Here is a 24,292-nt window from a genome sequence, read left to right as displayed (position 1 = left end):
TAGAGACGGAATTGCTTCTTGTAGTCAGATAGGCCTAGTGCTGGCGCTGAGACTACAGAGCCTTTTAACTTTTTGAACGAACTGAAGGCCACATCTGTCTGGAGGAACGGGGTCACACTGACGTATTCACACAGAGGCTGCATTAGGACGGAAGCATCAGGGATCCAGGCTCTGCAATATGAAACTAGACCAAGGAAGGCCTGTAGCACCTTTGGAGTTGTCGGAGGGACCATCTTCTCCACTGTGGTCTTCCGGTCATCTGTTAGGTGTTTCACCTGGTGAGCAATACAGTGTCTCTGGAACGTAACTTGCTTCAGACACCACTGGACTTTGTTCTTTGAGATCTTGCAGTGCTGCTCCGCCAGGTAGAGTAGGAGATACAAGGAATGGGCTTTACACGTGTCAAAGTCAACTGCACAAAGGAGTAGATTGTCCATGTATTGTAGCAGGGTTACTTCTGCTTGTTCTGTGACTCAGTTGGTGAGAACTGTGGACATTGCTTTGGTGAACTGTGAAGGGCTGTTCTGGGCCCACTGTGGCATCACTGTCCATGTGTGGTGTCCCCCCTGGTGCATTAAGGCAAACAGGAACTGGTCTTCCGGATGAGGGGGAACACTGAAGAAAACCTTCGCCAGGTCGGTCACTGTGAACACTTTTGCTGTGGCAGGCACATTCGAGAGCAGAGTGTGCGGATTCGGCATAATTGCAGTTTCAAACACTGTGGTGTCATTCACAGCTCTCAGGTCATATACCATTCTGAACTTGGCTGGCGCTCCTTTTACAGTCTTTTTCTTGACGGGGAAAAGCGGGGTATTGCAAGGCGATTTGCGAGGAACAATGATTCCTATTTCCAGGTAGACCTTCAGTTGGTCAGAGGCAGCTTGACTCTAGGCCTGGCCTGGGCCTTACGAGGGTACGGGGTACATGGCTTGAGTGACACCCGTACTGGGGCAACTTGAGGTTTTCTCACGTGCTGGGGTCCCTTAGACCATAGACTTTCTGGTACTATGTCCAGTACCTCCTTGAGTAGGCCTCATTGGTTGCTTAATGTTCTTGTAGGGCCGCCAGCATGACTCTTCTTGGGTCAGGGATGAAGAAAGTGTCACTGTCCCATCTTCCTGGAACACTGTGGTTGCCTTCAGCTTCTGCAGTAGGTTCGCTCCCAGCAGGTTGAGTGGCAGGTCCTTTACACCACAAACTGGGACAGGATAGAGTGTCCTGGCTGAGTGCACACGCTCAGGGGCTTTGTAAGCTTAGAATGTCTGACTTGACCATCAATGCCCATGCGAGACACAGAGAATTCTGATAGGCAGGTGGGATCAGCGAGTTCCACAGGTGTCATCACACTTCTGGCTGCACCACTTTGGATCTGACAACGCCATCCACTTTAAGGGTAATTTGAGGTATTGGTCTTGCAGATGAAGTTTTACATGTCAGGAGCATAGTGTCTTGCGGGCCTGGCTTGCTTGCCTCTGTTCTGGTAATGGCCAAACTTGCCACAGATGTAACCCTTGACACTTCTTCTGTCTTTGTAGGGTGGTTGCGCTTCCAGGTCAGTAGTCACCATGAGAGGGGCTGTCTTCTGCACCCCTGGTTGAGACTCAATCCTTTTGGCTACTGTGATCAACGGCATGATGGGTACTGTAGCAGCAGCGGGGTACGGTCTGCTGATTGAAGCTGCGGTGGTAAGACGGGGCCTGCAGGTGCATCAGTGACGAGGCCCGGGGGTGCCATGAGACCGGCGGCTGCATCCAACCCAAGGTCTTGGGGCATTACAGGGGCTGCGGCTGCATCTGCCATCACTTCTTCCCCCTGCTCCGACATAGCTTCTCCCCTTTGCTAACCTTATTGAGGTCGGTGTCTCCTCTCTGGAGTCTGCAGCGGTTCTTCTGGTGGTGTGTTGGTCAGCACTTTGCAGCGTCTTCACCTCTGGCTCCCCTTCCAGCGTTCTCAGCAGCACGGCACCCGTTTCCTTCTTCGCGCTCTTTGTGGTGCTATAATGGCGGCAGTTTTGGTGACAATCGGCAATAAACAGTCTCCTAGGCGCACATAAAACATTTTGCTGGGTCAGTCCACTGCTATTGACCTGTTCCTAGGCCTAGCCACTATCAGTGGTTTCCTGATTGGCTGTCTCAGTCCATGCCCAAAGGCCTGTGTCAACATTTGCCTGTGTATCTGGTCATGAATGGTGAAGCCCAAGTCTTGGAATACTTGCATTACTCTGCAATGAAACTTCTTTACAGACTCTGTCTTATCTTGGCTCATGTCATGGCTTGTCCTGCCAATCTGCCTTTGGCCCACTCTCTGAGCTGTTCAATTAGCTGTGGCCTCTGACTCCCAAGCGTGTACATCTAATTCTGCTGGAAGTTTGAATTGTTCCTTCATGATTGGCCAGAGTGCATCACCTGCTTCTATTTTCATTCATGGCCCAGAGATCATTCCAGCTGGCTGCATATGTTTGCTGCTTCTGCTACATTCTTCGGTAGAATGGCATCCCTGGGTCTGGACTATTGTCACCTGACTTGAAGTGCAGTGCACATAGTGTAATGGTGGTGCCTCTATCTGCCCCTGCATTCTTGGTGCCTGTGGGCTTCTTTTCTAGTACTGGACAGCATGTATGATGTTCCCTCTTCATCTTCATCAGAGGAATAGTTGTGATGGCTTGTACCGGGGTCATACACTGACTGATTTTGGACTTAGAAGTTGCTTTTTTTTTTTTTTTTTTTTTTTTATGTGAGGATGTCTCCCCCCTTGCTGAAGCTATGATGGATTAGGATTATAGTTTCATGTTGGTGTGAATGTGGATGTAGGCAGCTCTGACCGGTGCTGAAGCTGTACATTATCAATACATAGTGATATCAAAGTTCATGTAAAACCTTAAGGGTTACAATATTGTTGACTGTGAAATGAGGTAACGGAGGATCTGTCAGTGAGCTCGTTCTGATATCACTCCTCCCCCCTCTGCACCCAGGGCTGAGCTGACTGCTGCCTGATATGTCTGGGGCTGCCCACTGTAGGGGGGGCTTTCACCCTCTTTCCCCGATATCACAACTGGCAATGGCTGGACTGTGCCAGGGACACCTTGTGCTGTAAGCACCATATTGTTTGAATTGGGCGTTGGCCCAGCCGGCAACACGGAGGAAAAAAAGAGGAAGAAGAAGGAGGAGGGGTTGAGGAGTGAGACAAAGGAATAGTAGGAGGGGAGAGAGAATGTGGAGAGAGAGGAGAGAGAAAGGAGAGAGAATGCGGAGAGAAAAAGACTGACAGAGAAAAAAAAAAAAAAAAGGAGGATAGATGAGAACAACAAGAATAATAGAGAGGAGCAATTATGCCTTCTCCCTGTAGGGAGAGACGGGGCGCACCACATACTGTGCAAAAATAACTACCTATACCATGGATTCTGCTAAAAGCAGACTGCGCAGATTCTCCCGTCTCATACCCACAAAAATCACTTCCTGATTTGCTCACATAACTTTCTGTTCCACCTAAACGATGTAAGCTCTGCTGCCACTTCATACCATGTATTAGTATTCAGCAATCTAACATCAGCTACTGTAACTTCCCTTATTTTCCTTTCTACGTTATGCCATTCCGCAGCTTGAAATCTGCCATTCTAATGAATTTCACGTACTTTATACCTTCCAAAAATCTTCACATACTTAACACCTTCGTATTCTGCCACTATCTAGGGGCTGTTTTCTCATCAGGAAGTAAAAAGACTTTCCTGTTGCTCGGCCACTTTGTTCCCCATGGCAAAAGGAAAAAATGAAAATGAAAAACACATAAAAATGAAAAAAGAAAACAGTACTAAAAAAAACTTCTAAAAATGAGTATATAAAACTCTAAGAAAAACCCAAAACGATAAGAAAAACCGTCAAAAACTTAGTTCACAACCAAAAACTCAAAACTTTGATACAATAGTAAAGAAAAAAAAAAAAAACTTTTTTCAAAAATATATATATATAAAAAATAAAAAGGTAAAGAGATTGAAGATTGAGGAAAACTTAATTAAAAAACTTTAAAATGCCGCAAAAAGAAAAAAGACCCCCTAAGAGAGTTAAAAAAATTAAAAATGAAAACGGCTGTCAGTCAGAGACACACTTCCTCTTAGATATCACGTATGCCATTGCAATAATATCAAATGTCACTAAAATCACGTTTCTGAAAACACTTATGTCACATCAAAAATGATAGATACAACTTAAATTTCACTTCTTCACAAAAAAAACTACACATACCCAGCACTGCAGCTGAAAACAGTCCGGAAAAAAAAATGTGACAGTTTGATTTACAATGCATATCTCTCTGCTAAACAGCACGGAGAAAGAGGAAGTTCGGACAAGAGAACTATTTCTGCTTCTTAAAGCGGCAATAGTACATGACACAAACAGACAGATAGACAATCCGAGAGATGCCCTTTTAAATTCTGTGACACATGCAGGCTGCGCTGGGAACAGACTACTGCCAATCGCACTGGACGCACCTGCGCCCGGGCCACCTGAGTGCTTGAGAAGCACAACAAGCGGGAAATCTACCACCCCGGTCCGGACGTCCTGACTGGATCGCCGGCACTACGGGAATCTGTGGCAGCCCCTGTAATCTATCACCATCCGAGCCTGGATTCTGGAGCCACCTGCTAATGGCTGGAGTATGGATAGGGTCATTGAAACCATTGTGAAAGACCTAGAGAAACTGTCTGAGGTATTTACCCTCTTACACTGCTTTACGAGACGAAACATTATAATAACCTCTATTAGTAGGGTTGGGGAATATTGGAATGATAATACAAGCTGTCTATCGGGAGAATGGGGGGAGGGATAAGTTTTGTTATTGGTTTTCTGGGGTGTCACGTGAAATTGAATGTCTTCTGGAAAAATTGTATCCTGATGTTATTCTTTAATAAAAATCTATTTGAGTAAAAAAAACCATCCCTCTCTGACCTAAAACTACACTATAAAGCTTTAGAAAAACAATTTATTAACTGCCATATTCCTATGATAATGAGGGCTCCAGGCTACGGCGTAGACTGGGACGGGCAGTCTCCGGGTCTCCATTCTCTCTCTGTGCACACCCTCAGTCCCTGCCTCACTGCCTGTGCTGCACTGTGCACAGACCTCCCTCCACCGGACCCGGTAATCGCCGGATGACTTTCCATGAAAGTCGCACATGAGTGGAGTGTCCATGTGATAACTACTGGAACCTGCAGAGCTGAATCCTGACATCACACTCTTCTGAATTCTCACAACTAATGCACTGCACACTTTTAGGCTATGTGCCCACGTTGCGGATTCGTGTACAGATTTTTCCGCACCATTTTTGCAAAATCCGCAGGTAAAATGCTCTGCAGATTACCTGCGGTTTTTGTGCGGATTCCACCTGCGGTTTTACACCTGCAGATTCCTATTGAGGAGCAGGTGTAAACCGCTGCAGAATCCGCACAAAGAATTGTCATGCTGCGGAAAATACAACACAGCGTTTCCGCTTGGTATTTTCCGCACCATGCGGATTTCATTTTCCATACGTTTACATGGTACTGTACAACGCATGGAAAACTGTTGTGAATCCGCAGCGGCCAATCTGCTGCGGATCCGCAGCAAAATCCACAACGTTTGCACATAGCCTAAGGATTCTCTCTTGCCGATGGACAGTCATGTCAGCACAAGTATATAATTTGTATACTTCTGACCACATTCCGACTAGACGTGCCCAGCCTCACTCAGTTCATTTTCATTGAGTGAGGCCACACATGTCTAGTCAGCTCATGACCGCATGTATGTAAATCGCCAGCACGAGAGAATCCTGACAGCGTGCAGTGCGCACTGTGAGAATTCAGAAGTCTGCAGTCACAAAGAATGACTGCAGACTCATTACAAACCTGGACATCCCCTTTAACCCCTTAACGACCGCCGATACGCCTTTTAACGGCGGCCGCTAAGCGTACTTAAACCACAGCGCCGTTACTTAACGGCGCTGTGGAAAAAGTGAATAGCGCCCCCCAGAGTCGGATTTTCTCTGGGGTTTCGGTTACCGAGGGTAGCCGAGACCCCAGAGAACATGATTCGGGGGGTTTTTACCGACCCCCGAGTTGCGATCGCCGGTTTACCGTTTACCGGCGGTTGCAACAAAAAAAAAAAACGCGATTTGCCATTTAATTTCTCTGTCCTCCGATGTGATCGCACATCGGAGGACAGAGAAATAGGGTCCCCGATGGCCCCCGATAGCCCCCCAATACTCACCTATCTCCCCCGGTGCTCCTCGTGGCTCCCGAGGGGCGCCGCCATCTTTTTCCGGGGAAAAAAAGGCAGGCGCATGCGCAGTGCGCCCGCCGCTCGGCCCCCGGAAGATCTTTGGGGTCTCGGCTGCTGGGGGTAGCCGAGACCCCAAAGAACATGATCAGGGTCGGTTTTTACCGACCCCTGTTTTGCGATCGCCGGTAATTAACTGTTTACCGGTGACCGCAAAAAAAAAAAAAAAAAAGCGATCTGTAATTCTCTGTCCTCTGATGTGATCGCACATCAGAGGACAGAGAAATAGGGGGATTCGGGGACCCTATCATACTCAGGGCCGGACTTAGCCCAAAAGGCGCCCTGTGCGAGACTGCAGGACGGCGCCCCCCCCTCCAAACTTTGAAAGAAAACAATAACTCTTTAATATTCACAACAACACGTTTACTTAGAAAACTTGTGTTTCCCTGCAAAACACTTGAAGAAACACTAATATTGCAATAACGGGAATTATAAAGTGCTTTAAAGCGGACCAAAAGGAAAAAATGACGCTTGGTCCAAAGCCATATGGGCTGACAGCCAATCAGAGTGCAGAGCGGCGGCCTGCAAGGCCAAACACCGCCCTGCACTCTGATTGGCTGTCAGCCCAACGCTGACAGCCAATCGGAGTGCAGAGATGATGGCCAGCATGGAGAAGAGTTCCGGACGGGTGGCAGCAGGTCGGGTGCCGTGCGGACCAAGAGTCATTCTATGACTTTTGATCCACCTTAATACTAAATAAAATATCTTAAAATATCAAATATAAATAATATAATAAATATGCAACATACATGAGAAAAACTGTCATTAAATATGTGCACAATTTTCAACCTTCAAGACAAAAAAATAAAAATAAAGTGCACTATACTGTAATCCAGCAACAACAAGAACATAATAACGTGCTACATAAACTGATTTAAAAAGCAACTTTCCGTGCTTTTACTTTGGCAAACTCATCAATAGTTTCATTTAAGTCTAGAGATGCCAACACATCATTTTCAATTGACAAGACTGCAAGTGAGGATAACCTGCTCTCTGTCATAGTGGACCTTAAATATGTCTTAATGAGCTTAAGTTTTGAAAAACTGCGCTCTCCTGAGGCCACAGAAATCGGGATGGTGCACAGAATCTGAAGTGCAGTCCAGGTTTGTGGAAAGTGCTCTGTAAACTCATTTTTGGTGAGGAAACCAAGTATCTGCAGCGGAGTCTCAACATCATCAGGGAGCACATTCCGAATGTGCCAGAGTTCATCAGAAAGTTCAGCACCATTTATGTCAGACTTATTGCCATAAGTCAGAGACTTCTGCAGTTCTACACTATGTGCCAACAAGTCTTCCCGTGATTCATGGCTCTTTATATCGTACAAAAAGCCCCATTTTTTATTATGAATACTGAGTTGCTGGAAACGCTCCTCCATTGAATTTAAAGCAGTATCCACCAACACATTGAAGAACTCAACCTTAAATTTCTGCTTTGCATCCACAATTGGTTCATCCCGTCCTTCATAGCTAAAAGTGGGTTTTTTAATTCTAACACGTGAGGTACTCTTAAATATGGGGTCCACACCATTTTCCTCTGCTATATTCTTTGCTCTTTGGAAAGAGCCTTCAAAACCATTCTCCCTGAATTTCTTAAGAAAATCATGGGTTTTTTCAATCATGTCTGCTGCTGTGATGAGGTTGGCAGTCTGGTTTTGCAAAGCTTTGCTCACAATATTGATTTGAAATAATATGTCATACCACACAATTAAGGACACCATGAATTTAAAATTAAGGATATGTTGGGACAACTCTAGAGCATCATGTTTTGTTTTTGGCTCTGTACTGCTGTCTTCAGAAAGGGCAAATAATGCCTCCTGTATACCTGCTAGATTTTGGATCAGTGGTTTGAGGCAGTTTATCCGGCATTCCCATCTTGTGGTACATAGAGGTTTTACAGTAAGACCTGATACATGGTCTGTCAAAACCTTCCATCTCTTGGCTGACCCAGCAAAAATAGTATATACACGCTGAATAATTCCAAACAGGGTTATAGAATCTATGTTAGATTCTGCTGCATCTCCAACCACTAAATTGAGGCTGTGGCATCCACATGGTACAAAAAACGCCCTTGGATTTTTTTTTAGTATGTTGGCTTGAACACCATTATTTTTGCCTGCCATATTGGCACCATTGTCATAGCCCTGGCCACGACAGTCATCAATATCTAGCTCTTTGCTAATTAGGAAATTAAGAATAATATCTGATAATCCTCTACCAGTTGTGTCTGTTACAGCAACATATCCAAGAAAATGTTCCCTGATCTGGCATAACCCAAGTTTAACATCAATAAAACGGATGGTAAAAGACATCTGCTCTTGATGGGCTAGATCAGTTGTACAATCAAGAATTAAGGAATAATACTTTGCCTTTTTGCATCTTTCAAGAATTTCACTAATAACCTTTTTGGCCATCAAATTAATTATTTCATTTTGAATAGTTTTACTACAGTAGTGGTCAGATGTCTCCTTTGACTTGACTCGTCGCAGATGTTCTGCCATTACAAAGTCATAATTTCCTAATAACTGTACTATAGCAAGAAAATTTCCATTATTTGCGGTGTATAGACGATCAGAAGATCCTCGAAATGCCAAGTTCCGTTCAGCCAACAACTGAGTAATACGCATGAGTCTTTCCAGTACGTTTCTCCAGTGCTGCTGCTCTTTCTGTATTCTGCTCTGTAACTGATGGTCAATTGTTTTTTTGTTTTTCATGCGAAGCTGAACTTCTATCCACTTTGTTTCTGCTGAGTAATGGTTAATGGAAGTTTCATGGGCCTTTAACATCTGACTCATATGGCTCCAATCCTGTGATCCATCCAATGCAAGTGCCGTACGGGATCTTCTATCAAACAGTTTGCAACAAAAGCAAAATACTTTGTTCAAACTTTTGGAGTACACCAACCACTTTCTTGCTCGTTTCACGCCATTGTCCAAAATTCTAGAGTAAAAGTCCTCTGAAAAATGTCGATTCCTCTCATCTCTCTTAAATTCTATATTTTTAAGTTGCACAGGGCCTGCTTCTACGATTAGATCAATTGATGAAGAATTTAATGTAGGCCAAAGTGCAGGATCTGAGTCAATGATTGCAGAAATTTCACTGCTTTCAGCCTCATCAATGCCCTCCACATGCTGGCATGTGTTATCCCCTTCTGATGTGAGGGCTGGTGTGGTAGACTGATCTTGTTCTACTGCAACCTCATAAACGTCTGCTATGGTAGACTCTTGGTCAACTTCGCTGATCCTAATTTTCAATGACGTTGATGGTTCCCCTGGCTCCAATGGGATTGTATCCATACCACTCCTTATTTCACATTCTTGCTGTGGAATATCTGATGTTGATTCCTCAGCAGTGCTCGGTACATTGGTGCCACCATGTTCAGAAGATTTTTCGAACAGTCTTTTTAAAGACCCTGCTTGCTTTTGATTTGCCTGTTCTGCTAAGGCCTTTCGCTTTCTGTTCTGTGCACCAGATGCTTTCTTAGGGCTCATCTTGCCTGACAAATGTTATTCTTCCCTGAAAAGGTTAGGTGTGGACCAAAAGTCTTATTAGTGCAGTCCACATGCTACTATAACCATCTATCTGCTCATTTAAACCTAAGGTGGCAGAGGTGAGCAGGTGATAAGTAACTAGAAAAAAGTAAGCCACTGTACACTGCACAAAGTCTGGGAAGAGTGGGAGGGGGAGAAGGAGAAGAAGGATGGATGAATACATTTAGCAGAGAGGAGCGGGAGGAAGTGAGAGTAGGGTGGCTCCTGAGCAATGCACCTAACCCCCAATTGCCCCCCCGGTTGCCATGGTTAGGTTAGGCACCATAGGGCTATTTTAGCCCCTTCTGCCCTGGACATAGTAGTATGTTACATGGTAGACCCATAGGACGCCTGAAAATCAGGCTAAACACCCTTTTGTGTTCCTAGAGCCATATGCAGTGGCGTACACACCATAGATGCGACGGATGCGGAAGCACCCAGGCCCGTGGCTTGGGGGGGCCCAGTGCCGCCCGCCCGCATCCATGGTGTGTCCTTTTTTTTTATTTTTGCCACAAGCACAGTGCCCAGCCACACAATGGGCCCCACAGCAAAAGGGTCACAGCAATGGTGCCCAGCCACAGTGTCCGGACCCAGTCACAGTGACCGTGCTTGTGGCTGGGCCCCATTGCTGTCGCTGGGCCCTTTTCTTGCGGCTGGTCCCCTTTTTTTGTGGCTGGGCCCCATTGCTGCTGTTGGGCCCCGTGCTTGCTGCTGGGCCCCATTGCTGTGGCTAGGCCCCACCACAAGCACAGTGCCCAGCCACAGCAACAGGGCCCAGCCACACAATGGGCCCCACAGCAAAAGGGTCACAGCAATGGTGCCCAGCCACAGTGTCCGGACCCAGTCACAGCGACCATGCTTGCGGATGGGCCCCTTGCTTGCGGCAACACATAATACGTTTCCAAAATAAAGCTGCACCCCAACCCCACCCCGCCCCCCCCCCCCCACACATAATACGTTTCCAAAATAAAGCTGCACCCCAACCCCCCGCCCCCCCCACACATAATACGTTTGCAAAATAAAGCAGCACCCCAACCCCCCCCCCGCCCCCCCCCCACATACACACACTGCAAAAAATAAGGCTGCACCCCAACCCCACCCCCCCCACACACGCACACTGCAAAAAATAAAGCAAGCGGCACCCCAACCCCCCCCCCCCCCACACACACACTGCAAAAAATAAAGCAAGCTGCACCCCAACCCCACCCCCCCCCACACACTCTGCAAAAAATAAAGCAAGCTGCACCCCAACCCCACCCCACCCTCCACACACACCAAAAAATAAGGCTGCACCCCAACCCCCCCCCCCCCACACGCACACTGCAAAAAAGCAAGCTGCACCCCAAACCCCCCCCCCCCCGCCAGCATAGTGGAGGCCATGTGAGGTGGTTATTACTCACGCTTTGCTTGGCTGAGTAACAGTTGGCTCCTCAGGTCCACCTCTGCTCTGCTCTTCAGTGCCGGGAAGAGAGCGGCGGGGCACGAGCGGGGACGTGTGGCGTAATGTCACACGCTGTGCAGCCGTTCTCTCCCGCCGGGGACAGCAGAAGGCGGAACTAAAGTTCCTCTGCGTGCTGTCCCTGCCCAGCGGGGAGAACGGCTTGCGCGTGTGACATTACGTCACACGCAGAGAGCCGAGCGACAGGGCGGGCGCCGGGCGGGCGGCACTGGGCAGGAGCAGGCGAGCAGCAGATACAGATAGCGCAAATGGCGCGGCGGGGGGCGCCACAAGAGGTGCGGGCGCCCTCAGGCCATTAAGCGTCTACATTGTGATGTAATGTGACATTAATCTGCTGAGCTCAAATGCACCCCTTGTATGCTAACGAGCCTTGGCGCCCTGTGCGGCCGCACAGGTCGCACAGGGCAAAGGCCGGCCCTGATCATACTTACCAGTGTCCCTGGGTCCTCCTGCATCTCCTCCTGCCGGCCGACTTCTTCCCCGGGAAAGAAAATGGCGGGCGCATGCGCAGTGCACCCGCCATCTGCTGCCATCTGCCGGACGGCAGGAGAGACGAGTTGGGGCTAAAATTAGGGTTAGGGTTAGGGTTGGGGCTAAATTTAGGGTTAGGGTTGGGGCTAAATTTAGGGTTAGGGCTAGGGTTAGGGTTAGGGTTAGGCTACTTTCACACTAGCGTTTTTTGGCTTCCGTCGCAATGCGCCGTTTTGGAGAAAAAATGCATCCTGCAAAAGTGCTTGCAGGATGCGTTTTTTCTCCATTGACTTGCATTAGCGACACATTGCGACGGATTGCCACACGTCGCATCCGTCGTGCGATGGATGCGTCGTGCTTTGGTGGACCGTCGGCACAAAAAAACGCTACATGTAACGTTTTTTTGTGCGACGTGTCTGCCATTTCCGACCGCGCATGCGTGGCCAAAACGCCGCCCCCGCCTCCCCGCACCTCACAATGGGGCAGCGGATGCGTTGAAAAACAGCATGCGCTGCACCCGTTGTGTGGCGCTTACAACGCTAGCGTCGGTACGTCGGCCCGACACACTGCGACGGGCCGAGTACGACGCTAGTGTGAAAGTAGCCTTAGGCTTCTTTCACACTTGCGTCGGTACGGGGCGGTCGCAATGCGTCGGCCCAACGTACCGACGCACGTTGTGAAAATTGTGCACAATGTGGGCAGCGGATGCAGTTTTTCAACGCATCCGCTGCCTAGTCTATGTCCTGGGGAGGAGGGGGCAGAGTTACGGCCACGCATGCGCGGAAATGGCGGACGCGACGTACACAAAAAAGGTTACATTGAACTTTTTTTGTGACGACGGTCCGCCAAAACACAACGGATCCAGTGCACGATGGACGCGACGTGTGGCCATCCGTCGGCAATACAAGTCTATGGGCAAAAAGGCATCCTGTGGGCACATTTGCTGGATCCGTTTTTTGTCCAAAACAACGGATTGCGACGGATGCCACATGACGCAAGTGTGAAAGTAGCCTTAGGGCTAGGGTTAGGGTTGGGGCTAAAGTTAGGGCTAGGGTTAAATTTAGGGTTAGGGTTGGGGCTAAATTTAGGGTTAGGGTTAGGGCTAAAGTTAGGGTTAGGGTTGGGGCTAAAATTAGAGTTAGGGTTGGGGCTAAAGTTAGGGTTAGGGTTGGGGCTAAAGTTAGGGTTAGAGTTGGGATTAGGGTTAGGATTTGGATTAGGGTTGGTATTAGGGTTACGTTTGGGATTAGGGTTGGGATTAGGGTTACGTTTGGGATTAGGGTTGGGATTAGGGTTAGGGTTGGGATTAGGGTTAAGGTTAGGGTTGGGATTAGGTTAAGGTTAGGGTTGGGATTAGGGTTAGGGGTGTATTGGGATTAGGGTTAGGTTTGAGGTTAGGGTTGAGATTAGGATTAGGGGTGTGTTGGATTTAGGGTTTTGATTAGGGTTATGGTTAGGGTTGAGATTAGGGCTGTTTTGGGGTTAGGGTTGTGATTATCGTTAGGGTTGTGATTAGGATTATGGATCGGGTTGAGATTAGGGTTAGGGGTGTGTTGGGGTTAGGGTTGGAGTTAGAATTGGGGGGTTTCCACTGTTTAGGTACATTAGGGGGTCTCCAAACACGACAGCCAATTTTGCGCTAAAAAAGTCAAATGGTGCTCCCTCCCTTCTGAGCTCTGCCGTGCGCCCAAACAGTGGTTTACCCCCACATATGGGGCATCAGCGTACTCGGGATAAATTGGACAACAACTTATGGGGTCCAATTTCTCCTGTTACCCTTGTCAAAATAAAAACTTGGGGGCTAAAAATCTTTTTTGTGGAAAAAAAAAAATATTTTTTATTTTCACTACTCTGCATTATAAACTTCTGTGAAGCACTTGAGCATTCAAAGTTCTCACCACATATCTAGATAAGTTCCTTAGGGGGTCTAGTTTCCAAAATTTGGTCACCTGTGGGGGGTTTCTACTGTTTAGGTACATCAGGGGCTCTGCAAACGCAACATAACACCCACAGACAATTCTATCAAAGTCTGCATTCCAAAATGGCGCTCCTTCTCTTCCGAGCTCTGCCGTGTGCCCAAACAGTGGTTTACCCCCACATATGGGGTACCAGCATACTCAGGACAAATTGGAGAACAAATATTGGCATCCAATTTCTCTTGTTACCCTTCTGAAAATGAAAACTTGGGGGCTAAAAAATCTTTTTTGTGGAAAAAAAAAATATTTTCTATTTTCACTACTCTGCATTATAAACTTCTGTGAAGCACTTGAGCATTCAAAGTTCTCACCACATATCTAGATAGGTTCCTTGGGGGTCTAGTTTCCAAAATGGGGTCACTTGTGGGGGGTTTCTACTGTTTAAGTACATTAGGGGTCTGCAAACGCAGCATAACACCCGCAGACAATTCTATCAAAGTCTGCATTCCAAAACGGCGCTCCTTCCCTTCCGAGCTCAGCCATGCGCCCAAACAGTGGTTTACCCCCACATATGGGGTACCAGCATACTCAGGACAAATTGGACAACAACTTTTGGGGTCCAATTTCTCTTGTTACCCTTGTGTAAATAAAAACTTGGGGGCTAAAAAATCTTTTTTGTGGAAAATTTTTTTTTTTTTATTTTCACGACTCTGCATTATAAACTTCTGTGAAGCACTTGGGCATTCAAAGTTCTCCCCACTCATCTAGATAAGTTCCATGGGGGGTCTAGTTTCCAAAATGGGGTCATTTGTGTGGGGGTTTCTACTGTTTAGGCACATCAGGGGCTCTCCAAACTCAATTTCAAACTCAAACTCAATTTCAAACTCAATTCCAGGCAATTTTGCATTGAAAAGTCAAATGGCGCTCCTTTGCTTCCGAGCTCAGCCATGCGCCCAAACAGTGGTTTACCCCCACATATGGAGTGTCGGCGTACTCAGGACAAATTGTACAACAACTTCTGGGGTCTAATTTCTCCTGTTACCCTTGTGAAAATAAAAATTTGGGGGCAAAAAGATCATTTTTGTAGAAAAAATGCGATTTTTTATTTTCACGGCTCTACGTTATAAACTTCTGTTAAGCACTTGGGAGTTTAAAGTGCTCACCACACATCTAGATAAGTTCCTTATGGGGTCTAGTTTCCAAAATGGTATCACTTGTGGGGGGTTTCCACTGTTTAGGCACATCAGGGGCTCTCCAAACGCGACATGGCGTCCGATCTCAATTCCAGCCAATTCTGCATTGAAAAAGTCAAACGGTGCTCCTTCACTTCCAAGCTCTGCGGTGCGCCCAAACAGTGGTTTACCTCCACATATGGGGTATCGGCGTACTCAGGAGAAATTGCACAACAAAATTTGTGGTTAAATTTCTGTTTTTACACTTGTGAAAATTAAAAAAAATGGTTCTGAAGTAAAATGTTTGCAAAAAAAAGTTAAATGTTCATTTTTTTCTTCCACATTGTTTCTGTTCCTGTGAAGCACGTAAAGGGTTAATAAACTTCTTGAATGTGGTTTTGAGCAGCTTGAGGGGTGCAGTTTTTAGAATGGTGTCACACTTGGTTATTTTCTATCATATAGACCCCTCAAAATGACTTCAAAGGTGATGTGGTCCCTAAAAAAAAGATGGTGTTGTAAAAATGAGAAATTGCTGGTCAACTTTTAACCCTTATAACTCCCTAACAAAAAAAAATTTTGTTTCCAAAATTCTGCTGATGTAAAGTAGACATGTGGGAAATGTTATTTATTAACTATTTTTTGTGACATATCTCTCTGATTTAAGGGCATAAAAATACAAAGTTTGAAAATTGCAAAATTTTAAAAATTTTCGCCATATTTCCATTTTTTTCATAAATAATCACAAGTAATATCGAAGAAATGTTACCACTAACTTGAAGTACAATATGTCCCAAAAAAACAGTCTCAGAATCAGTGGGATCCGATAAAGTGTGGCTCGGTCATTAAGTACCAAATTGTCTCTGTCACTAAGGGGTTAATGCTCCTAACACATAAATAAAAACATGAGAATTAGTATTACAAATAACATTTACATCCAGGTACCTTGTAGATGGCATCGTCTTTGGAGTCGTTCTTTTTTTCTTCATCTTGTCCAGACCCCATGGTGAGTTTTCTCATCCACAGCCGTCTCTGCAGACTTCCAACTTCTCTGCTATTTTGCAGAAAATCTTCACATGATGCCCTTAAAGATACAAGTGTCATTATAATGCTCCTGATTAAATAATTGCCCCTCACTATATTGTTTGCACAAAATATGACCACACTGTCCCTCGTATGGTACATGCTCTTTAAACTGACCTCTCCTTTCCATACGGCTCCCTCTTCACACTGTCCTCTCACACTGTGTCCCCCCTATAGGGCCCAGTATTTATACTGTACTTTCTCATCACACTCCCCCTCCTTGGTATACTGTCCCTCCATGCCACCCCCTACTACTGTTTCTATTTTGTGCCCACTCACTTTTCTCCCCATACTGTCTCCTCACCCCGATTCCCCTCCCTCCTCATACTGTCTTCTCTCACATCCCCCCAGTTCACCATACTGTCTCCTCATATATTTACCCCCTCACTTTCTATACTGCCTGCTCACCTGACTCCCCATACTGTGTCGGCACACATCCCATCACCCTCACTCCCCGTACTCTGTCCACATACATTTTTCACATCGCTACTCATACTGTGCCCACATACATTCCCTCGTTCGCTCCCCATACTGGCTGCACCCATCCCCCCATACTTTCATCATATATGCCCCCATTCCCCCATACTGTTTCCTCATACATGGCCCCCATTCCCCAGTACTGTTTCCTCATACATGCGAAAAGAATAATAGCAACCTGTGCTTCAGATGTGCTCTGAGCCTCAGCACCTTCCCAAATACATATCAACAGTAGCAGCACGGTACATCATAAATGCCCCCCATTCCCCAAGGGTGGCACATGTTAAGGAGCTGAAACTCCTAAACGCTTCATCCAATTTTAATGTGGATACCCTCAAATGAAAGCTGAAAGTCTGAACTTCCAACTGCATCTGAATTGTTTTGTTTAAAATTCATTGTGGTAATGTCTGTAACCAAAATTAGAAAAATGTTGTCTCTGTCCAAATACGTACATATGGACCTAACGGTATATATTACATACTGTATATACTCGACTATAAGCCGACCCGAGTATAAGCCGAGGCACCAGTAGCATACCGGGGGAGGGGGCAGAGGGGGCCATCGCCCCGGGCCCCACTTTCTGAGGGGGCCCACCGGGCACAGCACGCCGATGCAGTTACATTCTGCGGCAGAGCAGGGAGAATCGATCTCCCTGCTCTGCCGTTATGGGGCCCCTGAGCAGGCGGGGGGGGGGGCCCGGTGCCAGCAGTGGGCCCCCCGCCCGTCATCGCATCTAGCCGGTACAGCTCACCGCAGTGATGAGGGAAGGAGTGCTGTGCTGCGCTCCTTCCTCATCATCCCCCACATCGTCTGACAGCGGGCGCGATGACATCACCGCCCAGCGCCTGCTGTCAGATGAGCAGGAAGCACCGCTGGAACAAGGAGAGGTATTTATTTACTGTGTTTTTCTGGGGGCTGCCTTATTCTACAGTATCTGCCTACAGGGGAGGGAGTGCTGCCTTATTCTACAGTATCTGCCTATAGGGGAGGGAGTGCTGCCTTATTCTACAGTATCTGCATATAGGGGGGAGTGCTGCCTTATATACAGGATCTGCCTATGGGGGGGAGTGCTGCTTATATACAGGATCAGCCTATAGGGGAGGGAGTGCTGCCTTATTCTACAGTATCTGCCTATGGGGGGGGGGGGAGTGCTGCCTTATTCTACAGTATCTGCCTATGGGGGGGGAGTGCTGCCTTATTCTACAGTATCTGCCTATGGGGGGGGAGTGCTGCCTTATATAAAGGATCAGCCTATAGGGGAGGGATTGCTGCCTTATATACAGGATCTGCCTGTGGGGGTGAGTGCTGCCTTATATGCAGGATCAGCCTATAGGGGAGGGAGTGCTGCCTTATATACAGGATCAGCCTATAGGGGGGAGTGCTGCCTTATATACAGGATCAGCCTATAGGGGAGGGAGGGCTGCCTAATATACAGGATCAGACTATAGGGGAGGGAGTGCTGCTTTATATACAGGATCAGCCTATAGGGGAGGGAGTGCTGCCTTATATACAGGATCTGCCTATAGGGGAGGGAGTGCTTCCTTATATAAAGGATCAGCCTATAGGGGAGGGAGTGCTGCCTTATAGCCAGGATCTGGCTATAGGGGGAGGGCTGCCTTATATACAGGATCTGCATATAGGGGAGGGAGTGCTGCCTTATATACAGCACCTGCCTATGGGGGGGAGTGCTGCCTTATTCTACAGGATCTGCCTATGGGGGGAGTGCTGCCTTATTGCTACAGGATCTGCCTATGGGGGGTGCTGCCTTATTCTACAGGATCTGCCTATGGGGGTGCTGCCTTATACTACAGGGTCTGCCTATGGGGGGTGCTGCTTTAAACTACAGGGTCTGCCTATAGGGGTGCTGCCTTGTGCTATATGGAGGACTATCTGGCACATTATACTATATGGAGGTTATCTATGGGGCCATCATACAGTGTGGGGATTACAGTGTTGGAGCCATCAAACAGTTTGAAGGCTACTAAGGGGTCAGTATACTGTGTGGGTGGTACTATACAGTTAGGGGGCATTATACTGTGTATAGAGGAGCTGTACAGGGGGAGACTCTGGACATTATTAAATGTAAAGTGGGCACTTATTGTAATAGGGGAACTCAGGTTACTGTGACTATCAAAGGGGCACACAGAGGGCATTATTACTTTCTAGGGGGCAAAATGTGGGCTGTTTTCTAGGGCACTTGCACCCGGCATTACTATATTATAGAGGGGTGCTTTAGAATTTAGAGGGTACAGAGAACCACAGAGTAGGTGCAGTAATAGGGTCACATACGGCAGCAGAGGCTCAGTATTGGGGTATCAGGTGCAGTAATGGGGTCACATACGGCAGCAGAGGCTCAGTATTGGGGTATCAGGTGCAGTAATAGTGACACATACGGCAGCAGCGGCTCAGTATTGGAGTATCAGTTGCAGTAATAGGGTCACATACGGCAGCAGAGGCTCAGTATTGGAGTATCAGTTGCAGTAATAGGGTCACATACGGCAGCAGAGGCTCAGTATTGGAGTATCAGTTGCAGTAATAGGGTCACATACGGCAGCAGAGGCTCAGTATTGGGGTATCAGGTGCAGTAATGGGGTCACATACGGCAGCAGCGGCTCAGCATTGGAGTATCAGTTGCAGTAATAGGGTCACATACGGCAGCAGAGGCTCAGTATTGGGGTATCAGGTGCAGTAATGGGGTCACATACGGCAGCAGAGGCTCAGTATTGGGGTATCAGTTGCAGTAATAGGGTCACATACGGCAGCAGCGGCTCAGTATTGGGGTATCAGGTGCAGTAATAGGGACACATACGGCAGCAGCGGCTCAGTATTGGGGTATCAGGTGCAGTAATAGGGACACATACGGCAGCAGCGGCTCAGTATTGGGGTATCAGGTGCAGTAATAGGGACACATACGGCAGCAGAGGCTCAGTATTGGGGTATCAGGTGCAGTAATAAGGACACATACGGCAGCAGCGGCTCAGTATTGGGGTATCAGGTGCAGTAATAGGGACACATACGGCAGCAGCGGCTCAGTATTGGGGTATCAGGTGCAGTAATAGGGACACATACGGCAGCAGAGGCTCAGTATTGGGGTATCAGGTGCAGTAATAGGGACACATACGGCAGCAGCAGCTCAGTATTGGGGTATCAGGTGCAGTAATAGGGACACATACGGCAGCAGCGGCTCAGCATTGGAGTATCAGTTGCAGTAATAGGGACACATACGGCAGCAGCGGCTCAGTATTGGGGTATCAGGTGCAGTAATAGGGACACATACGGCAGCAGCGGCTCAGTATTGGGGTATCAGGGGCAGTAATAGGGATACATACGGCAGCAGCGGCTCAGTATTGGAGTATCAGTTGCAGTAATAGGGTAACATACGGCAGCAGAGGCTCAGTATTGGGGTATCAGGTGCAGTAATGGGGTCACATACGGCAGCAGCGGCTCAGTATTGGGGTATCAGGTGCAGTAATAGGGTCACATACGGCAGCAGCGGCTCAGCATTGGGGTATCAGTTGCAGTAATAGGTAAATATATGTAAAAGGGGTGCACCCCTATACTGATAATGATGCAGGGTGCAAAACCTAGTCTGTAGGGCAAACTAGATGCAGCAAAAAAGAAAAAAAAGACTAGACTAATGATGGTATGCACACTCAAAAATTATAAAAAAAATCAGAAAACTTTTATTATTACACCTCAAAAAAGACAGACACAAATAAAACCATTTAAAAGGGCCTAAGATACAGGACCGATAAGCGACACCCCTATATATCGCAAATATAGTATAGTACAACCAAAGAAACGTTATAATTATAAACAAGTATAAATAATATAATAGGCTGTACAGATATAAATAACAAAATGTTTCTTGCTCATAGGTTAGATAAGTCAAGTCTCCTAGTATTGAACCAAAACAAAAAGAATGTCATGACACACAATGTGCTGCAAACATATACACACATAATTGAAACCCTATTGAATAGGCATGACTATAATGAGTAACAGTGTTATCCATGGTCAATGCCTGGAAAGCCCAAATACCAATATTCATATCACAAGGTTAGGCTTGAATGTAGGCACAGACCTCACAATGATATATACGGCTATACATTAAATGACAGTATTGTCTGAGCATGCTAGGTACCTGGAAAGCCTAAGTCCCAATGTGCACATTACAATATTAGGCTGACACATAAGCATAAACCCCACAAAGATGTATGTCCAAATACCTATGTGGACCTGGTCCAACAAAAATAGGTGGCAAATAACGAGCAATTGCGCCTGGAGAAAATAAGGTAGAGAAAAATAAGCCCACTCTAGGTAGATAAATACCACTCGAGCTGCGGGGGAGTGCAGCGGATTAAGACGCCCAGGAGAGACAAGAGACAAGAGTTAGGGTATGTGTCCACGTTCAGGATTGCATCAGGATTTGGTCAGGATTTTACATCAGTATTTGTAAGCCAAAACCAGGAGTGGAACAATTAGAGAAAAAGTATAATAGAAACATATGCACCTCTTCTGCATTTATCACCCACTCCTGGTTTTGGCTTACAAATACTGATATAAAATCCTGACCAAATCCTGATGCAATCCTGAACGTGGACACATACCCTAAGGGGTGAGGCATGAGCTCTTGCTCACCTAATTTTGCTAAATACGGCCCTGGTGTCAATGACTGCCTTCTGGACATCTGTCAGGTCAGCAGTCTTCCCCATGATTGTGGAGCTACTGAAACAGACTAAGGGAACTTTTTAAACACTTAGGAAGCCTTTGCAGGTGTTGTTTGTTAATTATTCTAATTTACTGAGATAATAACTTTTGGGTTTTCATTGGCTGTAAGCCATAATCAACAACATTAACAGAAATAAACACATGAAATAGATCACTCTGGGTAATGACTCTATATAATATATGAGCTTCACTTTTTGTATTGAAGAACTCAAATAAATTAACTTTTTGATGATATTCTAATTGTGTGAGAGGCACTTGTATGTATGTATGTGCATGTATATGTGTGTGTAAATATATATATATCTCTGACATCTCTATATCTCTCTATTCTATGTGTATTTTCTGTATGTAATCCATCTCTTCTATCCTGTCGGCTCCTGCAGTGATTTTACAGTATACGACAGATTAATGGCCGGTTTTCTTCTATCTGTGTAATATATATACCTGTATATATGTATGTGTCACTGTCATCTATATATCTATTTGATGTGTATATATCTATTCTATTCTAACATGTCACGTTGTCATTTTACTGTATGCGGCTGCTAAATTGCCGGCTTTTCAAAGAACACCGGTGCTTAAATATCGGACAGCACTCGCATGGTATAAGTGCTGTGCGATTTTATTTTACATTTTCTCGCACCCATAGACTTGCATGGGCGAGACTTCGGTGACAGTCACATCCTGCTGCGATTTTACACGCCTGTAGAATATGCCTGAGAACAAAAAAGGCTGATGTGAGCTGCTCCGTATATTAACACTGGTACTAGTGCTATGTGATGTTTTCTCGCATAGCACTCGGCCGTATTCTACAGTAGTGTGACCCCGGCCTAAGATGTAGTATGTCTGGGTGTCATTTTCAGGCGTCTGTGTTTCCCCTACGTGCTCTATACGCACCCTGTATACGGCGCTCTGGTAGCGGCTGCTCAGGTGCGGCTCTAACCGTAATACAAGTATCAGTAAAGCTCCGCACTCAGTAGGAAGCTGTGCAAGAATTGTGGATTTACATTGACGTTTCAGCCAATCATAGACCTGGTATGTGCAGTGAATGTATACCAATCATAATTGTACAGTGGACTGTGAGCCGTGTGGTTATAAGCGGTCAGTGCTGCAGTGTGGTGACATGGTCACTATCAGAAATGCATCAGAGTAGAGACCCCCAGACAGGAGACAGATCAGATCCGTGCTGCACAGACCCCATTTATACCTTCTTCTTCTTATCTCTCAGTTCGGCCCCAGGTGAAGGTGTCCGGTCAGGAGAAAGGTGACACCGTGAAGCTTCACTGCCAGGTGTACGGATTTCACCCCCGAGCTGTGGATGTGAAGTGGATGAAGAACAAGGACGAGGTTCACTCATATGAGACCACACACGTCCTCCCCAATCCTGACGGCACCTACCAGATCAGGGTCAGCGCGGAAGTGACCCCCAAAGATGGCGACAGATACTCCTGTTATGTGGATCACCACAGTCTGGAGGAGCCGCTGTACATTGTGTGGGGTGAGTAGTGTCCATACTGGGCGGATGATGGGGTAATACTGGAATATGTCATGACTGGAGATCACTATTGTGACATGTAATTGTATAGTCACCGGCATCTTATTAATATGAAACAACTGAACCGTTCCGTATAATAGTAGCTGTAGAATAATCTGTGCTGTGTGTACAGGAGGAATAACACAATATCTGGCCATTATATCACTTGTATCTAATAAATAACGCGATATCTGGTCATTATATCACTTGTATCTGAGGAATAACACGATATCTGGCCATTATATCACTTGTATCTGAGGAAAAACACGATATCTGGCCATTATATCACTTGTATCTGAGGAATAACACGATATCTGGCCATTATATCACTTGTATCTAATGAGTAACACGATATCTGGCCATTATATCACTTGTATCTGAGGAATAACACGATATCTGGCCATTACATCACTTGTATCTGAGGAATAACACGATATCTGGCCATTATATCACTTGTATCTGAGGAATAACACGATATCTGGCCATTATATCACTTGTATCTAAGGAATAACACGATATCTGGCCATTATATCACTTGTATCTAATGAATAACACGATATCTGGTCATTATATCACTTGTATCTGAGGAATAACACGATATCTGGCCATTATATCACTTGTATCTAATGAGTAACACGATATCTAGTCATTATATCACTTGTATCTGAGGAATAACACGATATCTGGCCATTATATTACTTGTATCTGAGGAATAACACAACATCTGGTCATTATATCACTTGTATCTGAGGAATAACACGATATCTGGCCATTACATCACTTGTATCTGAGGAATAACACGATATCTGGCCATTATATCACTTGTATCTGAGGAATAACACGATATCTGGCCTGTCATGTTCTCAATGGCAAGAGAACATAGCATCAGCATATATAGGAACTAGCTCTTGGAAGATGGGAACTGAGCTGACCATGAACTAAACCTAACACACAACTAGCAGTGGCCGGGTAGCATGCCTACGTTGATTCTAGATGCCCAGCACCAGCCGGAGGACTAAATAATGCTAGCAGAGGAAAATATTAGTCCTAGCTCACCTCTAGAGAAATACCCCGAAAGGAGACAGAGGCCCCCCACATGTATTGGCGGTGAATTAAGATGAAATAACAAACGTAGTATGAAAATAGGTTTAGCAAATTTGAGGTCCACTTACTACATAGCAGAAGACAGAAAGGACACTTTCATGGTCAGCTAAAAACCCTATCAAAACACCATCCAGAAATTACTTTAAAACTCTGGCATTAACTCATAACACCAGAGTGGCAATTCCTGTTCACAAGAGCTTTCCAGACACAGTAACGAAACTACAGCTGTGAACTGGAACAAAAATGCAAAAACAAACATGGACAAGAGTCCAACTTATCTAGTAGTTGTCTAGGAGCAGGAACAAGCACAGAGAGGCTTCTGATAACATTGTTGACCGGCAAGCAACTAACAGAGCAGCAAGGTTATATAGCGACTCCCACATCTTGATGGGAACAGGTGAACAGAGAAGATGAAGACACAGTTCAATTCCACCAGTAGCCACCGGGGGAGCCCAGAATCCAAATTCACAACAGTACCCCCCCCCTCAAGGAGGGGGCACCGAACCCTCACCAGAAC

General features: G+C 46.2%; 1 protein-coding gene across 1 annotated transcript in view; it reads left to right on the top strand.

Annotated features, from left to right (window-relative positions):
* LOC143804128 (class I histocompatibility antigen, F10 alpha chain-like) overlaps positions 1-24,292 on the top strand; it is a 604,087-nt gene that overhangs the window by 376,024 nt on the left and 203,771 nt on the right. Inside the window, exon 4 of the mRNA XM_077281900.1 lies at positions 22,366-22,635. Within this exon, the coding sequence (XP_077138015.1) occupies positions 22,366-22,635 (270 nt within the window). The remainder of the gene's footprint in view (positions 1-22,365; positions 22,636-24,292) is intronic.

The sequence above is a fragment of the Ranitomeya variabilis genome, chromosome 1 (genome assembly GCF_051348905.1).
Source record: "Ranitomeya variabilis isolate aRanVar5 chromosome 1, aRanVar5.hap1, whole genome shotgun sequence".
Classification (NCBI taxonomy): domain Eukaryota; kingdom Metazoa; phylum Chordata; class Amphibia; order Anura; family Dendrobatidae; genus Ranitomeya; species Ranitomeya variabilis.
Note: the sequence above shows the minus strand (reverse complement) of the source record. Positions and strands in the feature narration are given on the sequence as shown.